This window comes from Lutjanus erythropterus, chromosome 8 (assembly GCF_056507025.1).
Source record: "Lutjanus erythropterus isolate fLutEry1 chromosome 8, fLutEry1.hap2, whole genome shotgun sequence".
In the NCBI taxonomy this organism is placed as follows: Eukaryota; Metazoa; Chordata; class Actinopteri; order Lutjaniformes; family Lutjanidae; genus Lutjanus; species Lutjanus erythropterus.
The window spans coordinates 26788917-26807833 of record NC_139324.1 but is presented as its reverse complement, the minus strand read 5'-3'; the positions used below and the strand labels follow the sequence as shown (position 1 = coordinate 26807833).

Sequence of the window (18917 nt, the reverse complement as noted above, 5' to 3'; positions counted from 1 at the left end):
CTCCATAAGGCTCCTTATGTAGAGCAGTTATGAAAGAAAAGTGTGGGGGGGAGGCAGGAAGGAGAGCGCTGGATGTGCTGGATATAAAGGGAGGGGGGCTGAGAGATCACACAGGCATACTGGAAAGCGGGGTTCCTACTTCACGCCCACAGGGGAAAATCCTACACAAGAAAGTGCAGTAAAATAGGTCATATCTATATTTCAGAAATGTCAATGCCAATTAAAAATGTAGATATTTTCATTTTTTCATCTTTATAAATAATGCATTGAGAGTGATTGCCTATTGATTTGAGTAATCCATTTCAAATACCACAATTAGTTTGTTTTCATTGGGGAATTCTCGGCCCATATTTATGCTCATGTGCTGCTGCAGTTCTTTGCAAGAGCTGGAGAATGAAGTCTAGAGGACAGGATGGCAGTAATTCCTCTCTTTTGCTATATATATATTTTTTTATTTCTCATTAAAGTTAATGAGATATTGTCATTTAATTAGAAAAAGATACCTAATTAAAGGGCTCATGTGAGCAAAACAAATGCAATGAGCTAAATTTCAAACATTTTACCTTCACATTATTTTTTAGGCATCAGAGAAATCTAACACTCACATCATGCTTTTGTTAAATGGTGGAGTTTAGCAGAATCATAATGGGGTTTTAATAGTTTTATTTTCTTCAATATGTCTTAATTGAACTCAGTATGAAGCACTGGCATTAAGAAACTCATCTACAGGAACAGAAAACAATGAAATTACTGCATATTATGGCAATTACCTGCACCACCAGAGAAAACCTGATAATCACAAACTGTAATCCACACCGAGTGAGTGTGCACTGCAATTTATAAAGGACAGGCTCTCTTCACCATGAAAGATCAGAAAATATTCACATGGCTCCTTTTGAAATGCATCAACAAACTGATTTATTACAGAGGTATGACGACTTCTTATTGTGAATTATCCTCTGTTTCGTAGAAAGCATACACAGGAACACAGTACCTCCAAACTGCAATTACCTTTTTAGCAACATCTTTTGTCATTTTATTAAAAGGAAAATATGCATAATAAAATACACAGTATACTCCTATGATCTTGCTCTTGGTTCACAAATTTCATTCAAAGGAAAAGGCTGGCTTATTCTACATTTTTCTTACTGTTCGTCTCGCATGCCAACTTGCCTACTCTGTCTGTGACACTCAGCTCCGAGCCTATTCATTCCTTTTCACAAACAATGTTGGTCAAGTTACTGAAATTTAGTTATTAATTACATTGCTAGTTTCCTCTCAAAGGTAACTGAATTACCTTACTTTTACTTTACTTACCTTACTGAATTACTGCATATAAAAATAATTCATTAAAGTACTATGTAACTTTTCTGTAATTTTTAAATACACACATATATATATATTATATATATATAATAGCTATACTATTTTATTTTATCAGATTTCTATGTGTCATTGTACCCATTATTGCTTAGAGTTATTAATACCTCCGACCACCAGAGGGCAGCAATGACTGGCATCCTACTACATATTTATAGCTTTTGGATAGACAGTAGGACTTGGTAGAAGACCCACATGAGGCTGGATGTATGTTAACCAAGTGTTGTGAATTATATGATGCCAGTTGACATTAGAAACATTAAAAAGACAAAAAGCAAGCTCACACTGTCTTACATTACGGTTACGTCGGGTTATTGCTGACATCCAAGTCTGCTAGCAACCTTCTTACCCGCCTTTGTTGGAGTGTTCTCACATGCGTTAAAACATTACTGTACGAAGTAGTGTTAGACTAACGGCATGATGTGCATTGCACCATGTGCATGTGCACAGTCTGAACAACAGGAGGGGTCACTAATAAAAACATTCACCTTTGATACACATTTGGTGTTACAGTGAGTACTTCAGGCAGCAGGATGGTGTGGGGAAAAAACTCATATATACAATATATATGTGCCACTGCCTTTTTTTTTTGTACTGAACTGGTTTAGTTTCAGCAATATCTGTTTATTTTTGTAAATTGGAAACTATTTCCCCCGATGGAAGCCAAGCTTTATTTTACTTTTATTCCACAGATAATAACATAAAAGTGTGGAGAAAATAAAGACCACAAGAGCAGCAGAAAGGACAAAACAACAATTGAAGTTATGTGTGTGTGATTTATCCCTGCTTCATATAGGAAATCGCCCGCCTCATCCTTTAATAGCAATGTTTCTCTTGTTAAAGGCTTTAAGAACAAGCAGTGTCTCACATGAGTTGCAACTTTAATATCTGTGTTGAGCTCAGAGTTAAAAAAAAAAAAAAAACACTGAATACAACCCTATAACTGTGAGTGTTGTGAGAAAGACAGGTTTGGTGAGACAAATGTAATGATGACAGCGGTGAATATCGGTTACCTTGAATTTGTCAACTTCAGTCTTGGAGCAAGTGGCATGGTAAGACAGAACCTGCAAAAAATAATGACACAGTGTCACTCAGTGTATTTTTCAAATCATTAAAATAAGCGGTGGGGCTCTAACAGAGAGAAGCATGACTGTGGCTGCGGCTTGAAAAAAAAACTGCACACTGGTATTACAGCAGACGAGGAAGTTAACACTCGCCTCTAGAACAGTCTACAAGAGCGGCAATGTCAGACCTGATTCCATCGCCATGTTCCCTTCATTTCCTGAGAGAAATACCTCGCTCAGACCTGCAGTTGCTTATTTGATCATAAACGCTCATGTTTATTCAATGCTGCCAGAAGCAATGCATCTACATATTAGTTCATTCTGTGCCTCTCCTTTAAATGCTCTATGTCCCTGTTCTCTGCTTCTCCTACCTTGAAAACAGAGTGGTGCTAACTACTATAATGCACCTGAAAGCTCCCCATTGTAATCTAAGGACATACTGTAAAGGCTGAGTAGTGCTGAATGGCTACATACTGCGGGGCAGATGAGGGATTGCTTTTCACTGCCTCTCATTAATTTTCAATAAAAACCTTTGTGAGAACGTTATCTACAAAGAGGGATCAGCACTTTTTTCACACGTACATTCTTGTGGAAATATGAGACTAAAAAAAGGAGCCAAGCACAAAGACCCTGGAGAGAGAATAAGTAAGGTTTTATATTAGCCATGCAGCAGCAGAAGCCGTTGTTTCCACTGACTTCTGGGTAAATGTTTCAGCACAGAGCATATGTTGACTGGAAAGGAAAATAAAGATACCATTATAGGTAATGGAATAGAAGAACAGATAGGATGCACAGGGGAAAAAAATCATCCAAGGGAGGGCCTGGAAGCTAACACAGTGAGCATACAGGCATGACAAAAGGAAACTGTAGTATAAAGAAGGAACAGTGCAGAACCAGCTTAGAGGAATTCTCTGGATTATTTGAAGTGGCGTTGTATAAAGTACTCATCCAAAGTCAGTCTATTATCTACAGTAGATGGCAGTCGCCCAACCCTGTTTAATGAAGCAGCAGGAGGAAGCTATGCAATGGACTGCTGTGAACAGGGTCAGCAGCAAAACCTATTTTAGCCATCTAAAAAAAAAAGCTCACGTAAGAAAAATCAGTATCAGTATAAATGTACACTATATTTAGAATATTTTCATTGCTTTACCTTGGTGTTAGACAGTTTTTTTCCGATAGGAAACCACTGTTTAAAAGCCAAATATAGCTCTCTCCAAAGCCACCAGACTCCATTAGCAAAACATTCATTTTACCTCACAGAACATATGAGTTTGTGCTCTACCACTGCCTCCATCTGTTTGTTTGTGTTATTGTGTGACTTCTGTGTTTTAAAAGGAGTACACCAGCAACTGTGCTGTTCTGCAAGGTAAAATGACTGATTTTGCAAAATGAGTCTGGTTGAGTGATACAGAAAGATATTTAGCTTATATAACAGCAGTTTACTGTCAGAAAAGGCTGTCTGATGGCAAGGTAAAGTGGTGAAAATTTTCTAAAATAGCTACCTAACTAACTCAATGATTAGGGCAGCAGTAGCCCATCAAACTCATATTCTGTGAGGTAAAATTATTGATTTTTCCAAGACAAGACAAGTGCATGTACTTTGTACCAGAAGTCAAGTTAAAGGCATCAAAATGATTTACTGTTGGCATGTAATTAATCATGAAATATATTTATACATTTTCATACTGTACTTTTCAGCTACTTTTTTATTCTTAAATAGTTTATTTTCCAAAAATTGACAACATTTCATATTTTTATTTTCAAATTGTGGCACGCTGCAAGAAATAGAATGGGATGTCGTGTTCTTACATCTAAAGCCACAGACTGTTTGGCCCAGGACTTCTTCACCTGGTCGTACATGATGGTGTTGTTGATGCCCAGCCCACAGAAGATCACAAACGCCTAAGAGAAGAACAAATAGCAGACATACTCTTCAACAACAGTTCCCAATACACATTGAAAAAGAAATAGAAGTAAGTAATTGTAATACCTCAAACAGGCGCTGGTCAGCATCATCAAATGGTTTCCCATCAAGCCTGTTCAGCACCTGGGCCACACCTGTTACATAAAGGCAGTTTATCTGTAAAATAACAACTCATGCTGGGTTTCACCAACAAGGATTCATTTTTCAAACCTGATTAAATCATGGTTAATCTTTAAATCATGTTGCACTAAAATTTTAAACTAACTTAATATTAGGAAAGATTCATTTTACTTAACCTCAATTAAGCTTCAATTCTATTATTCAGCCAATAAGTTTTAAGTAATAAGTTTAAGGGAGAAATGAGAGCTTTCTTTGCTGAGCCATCACGAGTAGGCTAACTAGGCTAACTAACTTTTTGGCTAGCTAACAAACAATGTAACATTTTGTTAACTTTTTAGTTAGATATTAAACAATGTAGCATTTCAACTTTTTAGCTGGCTAGAAAACAGTGTAGCTTTTGTTAACTGTTTAGCTAGCAAGCAAACAATGTAACATTTTAATTTTTTAACTGGCTAGCAAGTAATGTAGTGTTTTAACTTTTTAGCTTGCTAGCAAATAATGTAGGCTAAAGTTTTGTTAAAAGAATATAGAGCAATTATAAGTTAGTGGCTTCCCCATTTTTTATAGACTACTTACTAGGTCCCAACAACATGCAAATTTATTTTATTTTATTTTATTTTATTTTATTCTTAATTTGGGTAAGAAAGCATCCCCATATCAATTAAACTTTAATTTAATTTTGGTTTACATCACTAAACTTTGATTGACTAAACAACCAGTTTTGCTAAATTCTGATTATAACTAGTTGTAAATTAACCTTTGTTGGTACAACCCAGTCTTAATGTTTTAGGCTTGATATTTGCAAGGCTTCAGTGCATATAAACTACTTCTGATTAAAAGAGGATCAAGCCCACAGACTTCATGTCATTGACTAACATGCATTATTAATGTAAATTTGACACAGACACAACATCCCATCGCATAAATAACAGTATATTCAGATATCTGTTGTGTCAAACTATATTAAAAACCTTGTGAAAACAGCTAAATTTATCATAACGACACATTTATGCAAAATGGCCAAAATACAGTACTGCTTAAATTGGCATTTGATTAATGTTATCTTTGACGGGGCATCCAGCTCTTGCCCACAATGCTGTGATGGGAGTGAAGCCTCTTTATTTGACAGCAGTAGTCCCTGTTTAGATGGATTCTCCCATCATCTAATTAAAGACAGTGAAAGTCTTTGTTGATAAAGCATAAACATTTAATTGATAGACACTGACGTTTATTGTCACTGAGAAATTATGCTAAAAAGTAATTACACAATGCATTACCATTTTATTTATCTCCAGGAGGTCAAACAAGCCTGCCACCAAAGTGACATTTTAATTTCAATGTATAGCTGGAGATCCACAGAGGTGAATCAGGATTAGCACTGAAGCTACGAACAATTTTCATTATGGTGTCATTAAATTTAAAATACAGGCCTGATGTCTTCTCAGATCTATTATTGCTCCTTCTGTAATGAGCATGTAATTTGTGATGAGTTGCAGCATAGGTGGCCCCAAGCATAAGCAAACTAAATGACTGCTTAGAGCCCCGTGGCCACTGCATAATCTTTAACTACACCATTCCTAATGTCACCAGTGGTATTTTACATCACAAAAATGAACAAAAAACATAAAATGACAATAATTCACAGCTCCTTCATAACTTTTGTGCTGCAACCGGTTCAGTTCTACATTAACTCTCAAGAAATTAAACCAAACAAGCCGAACCCAGAGTAATCTTCATACAGTAGCTGTTAACCATAATGAGACAGGCAGTTTGAGGAACAACAAACAGAGCACCATTAGCAAGTTTGTCAGAGCTACACAGGAAGGGTTTAAAAACAAAAACAATGTCCATGCCCAGTCCAGATCTCAATCCAGTTGACAGTTTGTGTGTGCACTTGGAAAAAGGCCGTTCACTCAAAATCCCCATGCAACCTCAGGTGCAAAGATGAAGAAGGACATATTCACACAGACACCAGGCTTTAATAAATCTGTTTCAAAGCAGATATTTTGGGATGTCATAAAAGAAAAACTTACTTGGAGTTAAATAATATTTCACTAATGTAACATTACTTTTACTTGATTAGAGACTGTCAGTATTCTTTCCAACACTGATATAGGCCAAGACCTCAGTTTCCATGTGCTGCACACTGTTTACAGTCCGATCAGCAAAGTGAGATGCGAGACTGGATTTGGAGACTAATCTCTATAAAGAGATATCTGAATATGAATGCAGATAAAGCACTTTTTTCAACTATGTTTTATATCAGTTAAAAAAACACCGTTTTGCAGGTGATTGGGGTTTTTTTGGCAGATGAATAGCACATTTTTAAGGATGTTTGTTGTTGTTATTCAGCCTCATGTGGCTGAAATGAGTATTGCAACAACACACACCTGAAAAACTGACCTGCTTTCATAAATGAAAAAAATAACTTACACACAATTGTGGAAAAACTTTTATTTTATCTTCTAGAAAAAAAAAATCCACCCATTTTTTTTCTTAACTTGTTTCAAAGCTGAAAATAAAGGAACTTATAGAAAGATTATCCTGGCAAAACTTTTTTCACCTGTTCTTAAGACATAAACACCGGAGATAAAACTATTTTGATCAGACTTAGAAAACGGATGTAGATTTTTTTTTTTCACTTGCCTCTAAGGGCTTCCATAAAAAAGGAAGTGTTAATATGATTTTACTGACATTTGATATTTAACATTAAAGCTCATTATTGTTATAGTCACAACAGTATTTCTTTCTTTTGGATACATTTTGAAGGAGCTGGCTGTAACCTTGGTAGATGACACAACGCCATTCATTTTCTAACTTAATGTATCCTTGACTTGAGAATTTCATCTCCTGCTGATTTGTTTGTGTAATGGTTTTTCACACTGGAAAAACCTCAGGTGCCACCCACACACACCGCATTTCTTTCTCCCCTCACTCTTTCTCTTCTTCTTCCTCTTCCTTCTTCCCTCCCCGACAAGTGCACTCACACCTACGCAAAATAAACGTGAGGACACGCAGACATCACACACACACACACACAGACACACACAGGTCTTCACCGACCATCTGCGGCAGATATGCTGATCACTTTGCACTCAAATAAAACTAATGACTTCCTGCGTCAGATCTCAGTGGACCAAGTGGAGCTGCTATCAGTGCTCCTCCCCGCAATATCCAGCACCAAAACCAGACAAGAGATCAATGATTTATCAGAGTGTCAGTGTGGTGTTGGCCTGGGGCTGATTCACAAACACAAAGCGCACAGCCAGAAGAAGGGAACTCCACCTCCAAGTGTGGAGTGATGGTGCAACGAGCATCTAATCTCCCATATGCAGCCTCAGCTGAACACATGCTCAACCCCTCCTCTTATCTCCAATATTATATACTATGCAGAAAAATGGAACATTTTCATGAATGCATATGAGTGCTACATGATGTTACCACTGACACATATCTGCATAGATACAGTATGTGGCCAAAAGTATGTGGACCCCTCTGTCTTTTTATTTAGGGCTGTTTTTAATGGTTTGAGGTAATCCTGTTAGTTAAATCAAGATAAATCTTAATGCTACATTGATGATATTTTATATCACCGTATGCTTCTGACTTTTTGGTAACAGTTTGAACAAGGCACTTTCCTGTTACAACCATAGACAGTAAAATCAGTGGACAGAACTTAGGGTCTGAAAAGTGAAGCCAACACAGCAGTGAACCTGTATTCTTTATCGTTTATTACCTCAGTCAACAGTTTCCTAATGACTTTATGGTCTCAGTTTCTAGTTTCAAGTCTTCTTCTATACAGCATGATGTTCATTTGTAAATTATGGTCCCATTTAGAGTAAAATGGACAATAAAGCAGGGTATACTTTAGGGTGTCGCTGCCTTGTGACTGACAGGTCATACTCAGTGAGTCCACCCAGTGAAACTGGATAGTATAGATCACAATGTTGTTACTACATTGCCTATTCCTCACGTAAAGTTTTTTTCAGATACATTTTAGCATAATGTTTAGAAGATATACGACAAAAATAGAGACCAGGCAGATTGCCATTATTTCCTGCTGACAAGACAAAACCAAGCAGCACCCAACTCATGGGCCCCCCACCAGTTTCACGCTCAGTACTCTGCATGCTCTGGTTGTAAGAACAAAATGGCAATCCCTTTACACCAAACTAAAGGCTTCAAAACAGTAAACCAGTGGGTGGCTCTGTCCACTCATTCTACTGTCTATGGTTTTGACGTGTCGATATTCCTGTTCACAAATCAAAGTCCATAAAGAAAGGCCTTGGTGTGGAAGACCTTAAGATGCTCACAGAGACTGATCTTCACAACACCTTTAGAATTAACTGGAAATTAGCAACTATAAGCAAGACTTAATCTTGGGATGGGAATCATGTACTGGAACCACTGACAGCTGGATCAAAATCGTCCAATCCATCGGAATCATATGCCTCTGGGCTTAATATTTCCTTTTACTGATGCCAGCCTGTTTCTCTGGCAGTGGTGCATTGCAAAACAGTGACGTCAAACTCATGCATCTGCTGTGGATGAACAGTCAAAAACATGGCTTCATTTTTACAAAGGCATATGGCTTTACCGTGCTATTTGTAATGTCCATAAAATGATCATTTCAACTAAGGGTGGAAACACTGAAACATCTTGCTATCAAACATGCTCTTAAACTCCAGGATTGAAATAAAATCTTATCAATTCCCCTCCCTAGCTTTATCTCCCAGCCTCAGTGCCTGACCTCACTGATGCTCTTGTAGATGAATGGGATCAAATCCCTGCAGCAAGGTTGCCAAATCTTGTGGAAAGCTAACCCAGGAGGGTGGAAGCTGTTAATGCTGTATATTAATATCTATTGCTTTCTAATTCCATAATGACATGGGTGTCATGATTATCTGTCCACATACTTTTGGCCACACAGTGTATTACACTACTTTAACTTTATACCTTTATACAAACACTTGCCAAAGAAAGAAATTATTCATATTTTATAGGCATCAAATGTGTTTAAGAGAAAAGGAAGCTTTCTGTGTTAACTTACCAATGATTTGGTGGTTGCTGTTCCATATGGGAACACAAAGAACAGAGCGGATGTGGAAGTCCGAGAACTGGTCTGCCTAAAAAGAGTGGGAGTGTAAATACAGTATTCAATGAGAATTATCATCCATCTGCAAAAAAAGATTTCCTCACACAGTTCTCTGTTTTAGCTCTGAGTATAAATAGGACTGGGTGTTAAAACTTTCTGTGTATCAGCAAAACCCTTTTCATCTCACAAACACCACCTTGGGCGTCAGGAAAATGTGATAAACTTTTGGCAAATTAATGAATTCTGAAAATAATCTTTAGTTGCAGTGCTACCAGAGTTAATGTAGTTTTGTATATGTTATTAGTTTTTATTTTTATTTATTGTTTTTATTTTTTGTTTTTAATTAAGTCTTGATACAAACTCAGAGTGGGTTTGTCCTTGTCAGTTTAGTTTTTATTAGTTTAAGTATTAATTTTCTTTTTTTTTAAAGAATTATAATACAGGGGTCTATGCTGACAAAAACTAAAACTTAAGATATTTCCTGATTATTTTTAAAGCTTGTTTTATAAGTACACAATATCGGTTCAGTTCATGTAGCTTTTATTTATATTTCAGTTATCTAAAAAAGTTTTAGTTTTTAGTTTTAGTTATCTACAGTTAACCTGCAGTGCCACTTGTTTACTTAGTTTTTAATCTACTATTTTCATATTTAAATCATAAATTTGCTCGTTATAAAATTCACGTAGAGAAAACTGATTCCAAATACTTTGTATTGCACAAACATTAATGCATTTGAGACATATTTGGAAAAAATTAGCACTAGTCCTGAAGGATTTAAAACAATATTTAAAATCCCTAGTAATAAGATATACTCTCACCATTAACTATGCTTACATCCTTCACTTCTAATGGAAGAGTAAGAGGCATAGGAACTGCAGGATGCAGTGTACAGTTAGAACCCTTAAGGCCCTTTAAAAGACAAGAACAGCAAGTTACTGCCTCTATTCATTTCAGTGAGAGCCTGTCGGTAGCTTTTACGCCCAGTACACATTTTCCATTTTTCTGTCACTGCTGCTTAAGGTTGACCATGTCAACGTTGCCTCTTTGCTTGCAGCTGGATGCAGAGTGGACTGCTGTGCAAGCCACTGTGGGATTCTGTTTAGGTCTGTGCAGCATCATTACAGGGCGCTGCGGTGGTCACTTCCTGGTTTCAATGAGCCAACAGAGATCAATTTACAGCTGAGGAAAAGGAAAATGGGTAGTATGTAATTTCTGATCACATGGTGTCAATTAAAAATAAAACCCTTAATGATTTTTTTTGTTTGTTTTAAAGTACTAAAAGATAGAATACACTTGAACAGGCTCTGTTGCCATAATTACTGCCCATGGACAGTACGTGAAGGGGAGCTGAGGCCACCAACTGTTGAAGTTTTGACAGTGAAATTCTCTCTCATTCTTGCTTCATACATGACTGCAGGGCTCAACAGTCTGGGGTCTCTGTTGTTGCAGTTTACGCTTCAAAATGCACCACACAATAGGAGACAGGTCTGGACTGCAGGCAGGTCAGTTTAGGACCTGAACTCTTTTGGTGCCAAGCTGCACTGTTAGAACATGTGCAGAATGTGTCTTGGCTGAAATAATCAGGGACGTCTCTGAAAAAAACGTCATGTAAATGGCAGCATATGTTGCTCCAAAACCTGTACATAGCTTTCAGCATTAATGGTGACAGAACGTCCATGATTTCGATAGAGAATCTGACATGTGGACTTGTTAGACTACAGGCCACTTATAACTTTTCCACTTTGTGTCAGTCCATCTCAGATGAACTTGGGCCCAGAGAAGCCAGCAGCGTGTCTGGATGTTGTTGATAATATGGCTTTCACTTTGCATGGCAGAGTTTACTGTGTTTACTGACAACAATTTTCCAAGCTGTTCTTGAGCCCATGTAGTATCCTCTATGCAATTATGTGTTCAGTGTTGCCTGAGGGGTCAAAGGTCACAGGCATTCAATACTGGATTTTAGCCTTGCCCCTTATGTTTTGAGATTTCTCTGGATTCTCTGAATCTTTTAATGATATTTTGGATTATAGATCTTGAAATCAGTAAAATGTTGTCTTTGTACTGTGTTAAATTGAACACTGATTGAATAGGATTTGCAAATCACTGCATTCTGTTTTTATTTATGTTTTACACAATGTCCCAACTTTTTCAGAATTGAGCTATAAGTAAATGAGTAAGTACCATGACAAAGGACACAGGACTTCATGTTTGGTCTTGAAGACATTTCCAAGAGGCTTCACTGGCTCCAGTGCCTGGAAGCCATTTTAATTTTCACGCCTGGGTGAGTCCTTAAGGTTACGACAATCATGCGAGAGATCATAGTGCAATTAATTAAGGAGTAAAACTGTTTTGAAACCACCCTGAACTAAATATCAAGGCCGCAGTGTAAACTAATAAACAGCTCGGGGACGGATCTTACAGCTTGACATCGTTGGTCTCCTTCATTTCTCTTTCAAACCATCGGTCTACTGGTCAGAATGCATCCTTACGATGCCATCCTGACATCCCTCCCCAGGCAGTTTCACAGGCGTTAATGAATCCCATGTGACCTCATTGACTCACATGTGACATCAATGTGTGAACATCCCACAGAGGTTTAAAATGTCTGGGCCTCGACACCAGCCGGTGGAAGCGAAGATGCCTCTTGGCTGAAACATCTTCAACACCAAGCAGTACCTCTATAAATACTATGGCCTGAATGATACGGTCACAGACATGCTTCTTACTGGTTCTTGTTGAGATCAGTTGGCTTGGATATAATCCCAGTGTTGTCACATTTGAAAGTTGTGTTAGTGTGTGTTTACCTCAGCATCAAAGCGAGGATCCTGATAGGCGTCACTGATGTTGACGGGTAGTCCTGTGGATGCTACCAGCTCTGCAATACTGTTGTTGATGAGCCAGTCTGAGTAAGACGATTTCTCCATACTGTCTTTGAAACTAGGGTCAGAAGAGAAGATGGGTCGATGACAAAAAGAAGAGAATAGGGGAAAAAGTAATAGGCCAAATTTGTCCACTTGTGTCATCTGAGGAGAGATTTGATTCTAAAAACACACACACTTTTAGCACACAAAAAAAACGTAAGTAACACTTTCTGTAACACTTTGACACATGTCTATAATATATTATAAAATAAATGTTATAATCTGCCTATAACACTGTATATTTATCATTATGAGCAATAATAAATATTCCTAATGCTTTTTAACAATAATCCTAACACATTTGAAAGAATTTTATAGTGACTTATAAGGTGAATTATCATAAGACTTCAGATTGCTGGCTACTCACTGACATTTTTTCATCTGACTTCACAGAGAATCTGACCCAGTAGCAGACATTAGGAATAACTGAAATAGCCGGTCTTCTCATGGAAGGTCTCGTTATCATATGCAGGTCATATAGCTGCATCAGTAATAAACTGGGACTGTTTCATAACCAGTTAAAAACTCCTTGTAGTAGCTTTAATATTTTGTTAAACTCCTTTAATTTCAGTTTAAATAATTTTAATTGGATTTACTTAACTGAGATTACATTTTAATCGTGCAACAGAGCTCTGCTTAATTTAATTTAAATCTGGATTTACTCATTTTAAACCTAGTTTTGCTAAAGTCTGATTGGAACTAATGATTAAATCAATCTTTCTTGGTGCAACCCAGAAAAAATGGTAAAATGAAAAGAAAATATTAATAGCAGAGAATATTTACAAGAGTAATGTTGACTGATTATATGTCATTTCTAAATGTATATCCTATTTTGGTTTAACAATGCCCTTTTAAAGTGAGAAACACAGATGGAAGGGTTAAGGTTATTTCATTAGGGAATTTAATTACTTCACTTAAACCACCTGATGACCACATAGAGTAATAATCACATTACAGTGCTTTACAACAACAAAAAACACATTATAAATAGATTATAATGTGCTACAACTATGAGAATTATAATACACTATAATCCTTGGAGAAAGAATGCCAGTGAGTTTCCAGCAATTATGAGGTAATATGATATTTATAAGTCATTATAAAATGAATTACAATGTGCTATAGGCTAACTTTTCTTATAAATTATGAATATTTATGAATACTTAGAACTATAAATATACAGTGATATAGACAGATTATAATGCATTATTAGTGTGTTTATAATGCATTATTGACCAGGTTGTCATAGAAAGTGTTACCAAAACAGTTTTTTATAGTATTGTAAACATTTTATTCTCTTTGTACTGCAAGTTTGCAGGCCATTCTTATTTCCCCTTGTGGACGCCTGTTTTACGTTGACTTGCATTTAATGAACTTCTCATACAGTAGATATTAGTGAGCTTCTCCTGCAGCTTATGAAGTAATGAAAAGTTAATTGTGTGATTGTCTTCCTTATTGCCAAACGCCCCCACACTCTGCCATAGAAACACCTGCAACCCTGCACAGACTTCCCATTCACATTAATTGCGGTGGGCTTACGCTGACGTTTTAACCTTCAAACACGACAAGGCAAATGTTCAGCGTGGCTGACTTTGTCTTTCAAGATCAGAATAAAGATGGAGAGACACTGATGTCAGATGTTTTGAATCCCTTTGATCTAGTGATCCAGCTGTGTGAGGATGTGAGACCCACTGTGCGGCAGGGAGTAAACCTCATGGGTGTGATGGCAAAGATGCCTTAACTCCTTTGTCTTTCTTGCTGTCTTCACTCTCTGTCTCTTCCCTGTCCCATGTCTGTCATTTAGCTGCCACAGACACACCAGCAGCACTGTACACTCGCTCAACATTATGCTCCCCATGGGGGTGGCTGGGGATTGTAAGGCACATTAGAAATCCTACAGTACGCTCGTCTTTTGACACCAAATTTATTCACTTAATTACACACATAAATCTTGCACAGCAGCCCTTGTTATTCAGATGTGAACCTTCAGGACGAGCAGTGTCAACACAAAGACGCTGTACTTTTGTCACTTAAGCTTGGCTTGAAATGGTGTGTTGTTTTAGTTTTTGAAACAACAATTTTTTTTTCTTATATATACATGTATAAATTATAAAAATAATTAAAAAAAAATCTATTTTTCACCAGAAACACAGAACAGTAGGAGTGTGTTTAGAAGACTGGCAAATACAGCTGAACAATTAGTCTAAATATTATAGAAATATGGCTGCAGAAGCTGCAATTTTTGTGATAAAAGTAAAACGTGTCACAATATGCCATTATAAATGAAACACTGTGATGCTACAGAGATGCCCCTGCCTACAATCCTAGATATAAAGAAACTTAGATACTTCATTGACTGCTGCTGTGTGTCTCCATGATGCGTCTGCATGATCACCATATTGAGGAAGTCAAGATCCACTAGTAAACAATGCAATGCTTATTTGACAGACGCTGATTTCATCACAAAATTGACTGTAACTCGCTTAATTCTGAACCGGTCTTAATGAAATTTGGTTTGTTATGAAGATGGGCAATAGACTCAGTTCCAAAACATTAAAGCTCCTACAATTTACTCTTAAAAGGTGACAAAACTCATAACTTTAAGACGAGTGCCCTAATTAAATTTTTGAGTTTTGAATCAAACTCAAGTTTGTAAAAAAAAACAAAAAATGTCTTCCAAAATTGATTTGCATTATTTGTGTGCATGAAAATAAACTGTTGCAATTGAAAATATTCAATTCTTAATCATTATTTACTTTTACTTCAATGAGTTTAGTCAACAATTTATGAAATACATTGTTTTGGGGGGTTGTTCTAAATCTCAAAGATTCAAGTTTTTCTAAAGAAATAAAGTATACTGCCTTTGAAAGCTTGAGTTTTTTCAAATTTTTCATCTTTACAGTGAAGGAGTTTTTAACTGGCTATGAACTCATCTCAATTTAATACCGATGCCTCTAACAAAACAAACAAAAACAAAACAAAAAACAAAACAAGACCATTGACTATTTCTACATAGATGTTCTTAATTCCTGCCACCAGGCACCTGGATTCTCTATGAAATCAGATAAAACAAGCCAGTATTTACATTTTTTTTTTTTACATTTTCCCAGACACTTTACTTTAGCCAGGAACAACGGGGAGATTTTTTATTAAGATAATTTTATTTTTGTCATTATTACTATGGAAACAATGCCACTTTTGTCAACAGGGGCCTCCATAATTGACAAAATATGAAATCTTCTTCTAATAGCTTTAACCTCATGAATACCCACAACAACCAGTTGTAGGCTCTGATGAATGATCAGCATCAAGTGTAAATTATTTAGAAATTCAGCTTTTGTGAGTTTCTCCAAAAAATGTATAGTTATAAAGCCATACGGTAGCTTGTATTGTATTAATAATTAAGTCAATAGAATACACATGTTTTTGTTCCCCAGATTCCAGTTAAGAGAAGAACATCTATAGAGATTATCTTTAAACCCTGAGACACATAAAATGACTCCTCTCCTGCAGGCTGGACAGTTTCCAGTACACGATGTAACAAATACTGTAAATCTTTAATTTTTCAAAAAAAAAAAATCATTCGGACACTGACAAATACAATATATTTTTTGTAAAAACTCACAAAAGCTGAAATTCTTAATAATTTACACTAGATGATGCACATTTTTTGGTTGGAGCCTGTATGTCCCAGTGGAGGTATTTGGCTTTTCAGAGGGTTAATTTTATGGCATTGAGCTGATTAGATCCAACCTAGTAACTGAATTTCGCTGCAACAAGTAACCACTATTATATTCAATTTGTCAGGTTTACAACAAACCAAACTTCATGAAAACCAGTTCAAAATTAAACGTGTTACAGTTGATTTTGTAGTGAAATCTTCATTTCTCAATTGTATTGTGGACAGGCAGACACACGTTCAATCGTGAACACTCTGTGTTTCTATATCTGTGCCTACAATATTCTTCAGATGTAAAAGGACATGCTTGTTTGGTACAGACCTAGCAAAAATTACATTATCATTTTTATTTTTTTTTTCAGTGACAATGAACTGCACAAATTAGTTTTTCTACTAAAATTGTGGTTCATATCACAATTGTAATATCTGTCTATTGTTCTGCTCTATTGGCAAATTTAATCTTTCTTTTGTTGTGTGATGTTTTTTTTTTTTTTTTTTTTAAATCACTGCAGTTATCACTACTGCCTTGAAGTGACCATATCAGTTATGATGAGTGCAGGACTCCGGGGATTGTTTGTCTTGCTTCCAGCATTAGTTTTTGTCCATAAACATCCCACACAATATTAAGCCTCTCTTTCACCACTCAGCCATGCCTAGCAGTGGAGAGAAGCAGCTAAACCCAATTAAGTAGGGTTCCTACAGTATGCCTTCTATTCAGAATCAGCATATTACTCCCACAGCACTACAGAATATTCAATTTTAATACTTTCCCTATTTTTTTGTCCTTGGTAGACGCTTTACTGATTCAAACAAGGCTCTGTGCAGAATTTTACAGGTGTCAAGGCAAACAAATGTGGAGATGGGACAATTTAAGGAAAAGTATACTGGTACAAGAAGTGAGAGAAGGCAAAGCTTTGTTTTTGTTTTTTTGTTTTTTTTATCAAACCTGAGGTTATTGAGGAACAGAGTAGATTTTAACACCGAAACAATATACATACCTGCTTTCAGTGTCAGCACTACACTTAGGGGACAGTAGCTCAAAAGATTTGGTGAACTTCACCACCTGACAGATGAGAAAGGTTACATATCACTAAAGCTCTTTGAAAAAATGCATAGCGGTACGCACTCAGTATTATTATAAATATTATATATTATTAATATAAGAGTCAAGGTAGACAAAAAGGACAGACATACAGACGTACATGCAGTGGTGTGAGAGGTATTCAGATCCTCTCCTTTAAAGGGGCAGTTTGTTTTTTTTAAGTGGAACTGTATAAAGTATTTATTGACAGTGTATTATTTAGACTAGATGGTGGTCGGCACACCAGTAGTCTGGAGAAGCAGCAGGAGTCCCAGTGTAGGAAGCAAAGCAATGATCTGCTATGGACAGGGTCAGCAACAAAACTTATTTTAGCCACCTAAAAAAAGACAATGTAAGTTTAAGTGTACACTATATGTAGAATATTTTCACCGCTTTACATTGACAACCTTTTCTGACACAAGAGTTGCTGGTCTACTGCCACCTCAATCACTTTGTTAGTGTTATCGTGTGACTTCAATATTTTCAAAGGTTAGTCCTGAGCCACAAAAGTCACACAATAACATAAACAGACTGAGACAGCGGTACACCAGCACCTACCGTGTTCTGCAGCGTAAAATCACTGATTTCACCAATGGAGTTTTTTGTTTAAAACAACAGTTTCCCTTCTGAAAAGGGTGCTTGAAGGTAAGATAAAACTGGGAAAATATTCTACATATAGGATATATTTTAACTGATATTGAGTTTTTTGTTGCTGGCCCTGTCTGTACTCCTGGTACTCTTGGTACTCTTGTACCAGTCTGGGGGCGTGTTGACTGGCATCCACTGTAGGTAATACACTGACTATTAATAATTACTTAATACAACCCCAGTTCAGATAATCCAAATCATCCCTTTAATGAATGTCTTGTTTTCTTAAGCTTAATGTTTTGTGTAAAATATTTATCTGAAAATTAACTTGTTGCTATAGCTTTGAAATAAAAATTCCAAGATTTCCCTCTGAAATGTAGTAAAGAAGAAATATAGAGTAGCAGAAAATGGAAATACTCAAGTAAACTACAAGTACCCCAAAACTGTACTTAAGTGCAGTGGTTGAGTAAATGTACTTTGTTTGTTAGTTTCCACCCATGCACAAATGTACAGAGAGAGCGGAGAGAAAAAAAAGAACAGTACCGGTGACTCAATGTCCTCCAGCAACTGAACAGAGCAGCGCTCGCATTTTAGCAACGTCTGTGCACGGTGCATGATCTTCCTGACAATCTTCTCCAGGTCAGTCTGCTCTTCAAACAGGTCATTGACTACCTCCAAGAGTGCCTGAACACCAACAGCAGAAAAGAGATGGATACCACTGGCATTACTCCCAACAATCTGAACCACACACTGCTGTAAAGTCCTCTAAATAAGAAGTCTGTCAGCAGGTAATGGTGAGGACCCCTTAAATAAAAATGTTTTGCCTTGCTCAGCTGTTAGACCATGGCTATTATTATTATCCTTAAACCATAAACCAACACGATGATATAACATGATTAGTTCCTCCAATAAAAATAAATTAGGCCCTTTATCTAAGGCACTGCCAATCCAATTTAATACACAAGCACATAAAAATCATACGGTGTAAAGGGAGCTCTCCTCATTTTTCTCCTCTGTTCTCTGAGCTGTGTTCTCATTATGTTCTTTTCCATCACAGATCAATGT

The 18917-nt window shown here is 36.7% G+C and overlaps 1 protein-coding gene and 1 long non-coding RNA gene across 2 annotated transcripts in view; one reads left to right on the top strand and one right to left on the bottom strand.

Annotated features, from left to right (window-relative positions):
* pde11a (phosphodiesterase 11a) overlaps positions 1-18917 on the bottom strand; it is a 64057-nt gene that overhangs the window by 23548 nt on the left and 21592 nt on the right. The window contains exons 4-10 of the mRNA XM_084725099.1: positions 18396-18536; positions 17182-17246; positions 12388-12520; positions 9539-9614; positions 4435-4502; positions 4254-4346; positions 2394-2444 (exon numbers count right to left, since the gene is read on the bottom strand). Coding sequence (XP_084581225.1) covers positions 2394-2444; positions 4254-4346; positions 4435-4502; positions 9539-9614; positions 12388-12520; positions 17182-17246; positions 18396-18536 — 627 coding nt within the window. The remainder of the gene's footprint in view (positions 1-2393; positions 2445-4253; positions 4347-4434; positions 4503-9538; positions 9615-12387; positions 12521-17181; positions 17247-18395; positions 18537-18917) is intronic.
* The window catches only part of LOC146322943 (uncharacterized), a 39662-nt gene that overhangs the window by 7539 nt on the left and 13206 nt on the right, over positions 1-18917 (top strand). The gene's annotated exons all lie outside the window — the stretch shown is intronic.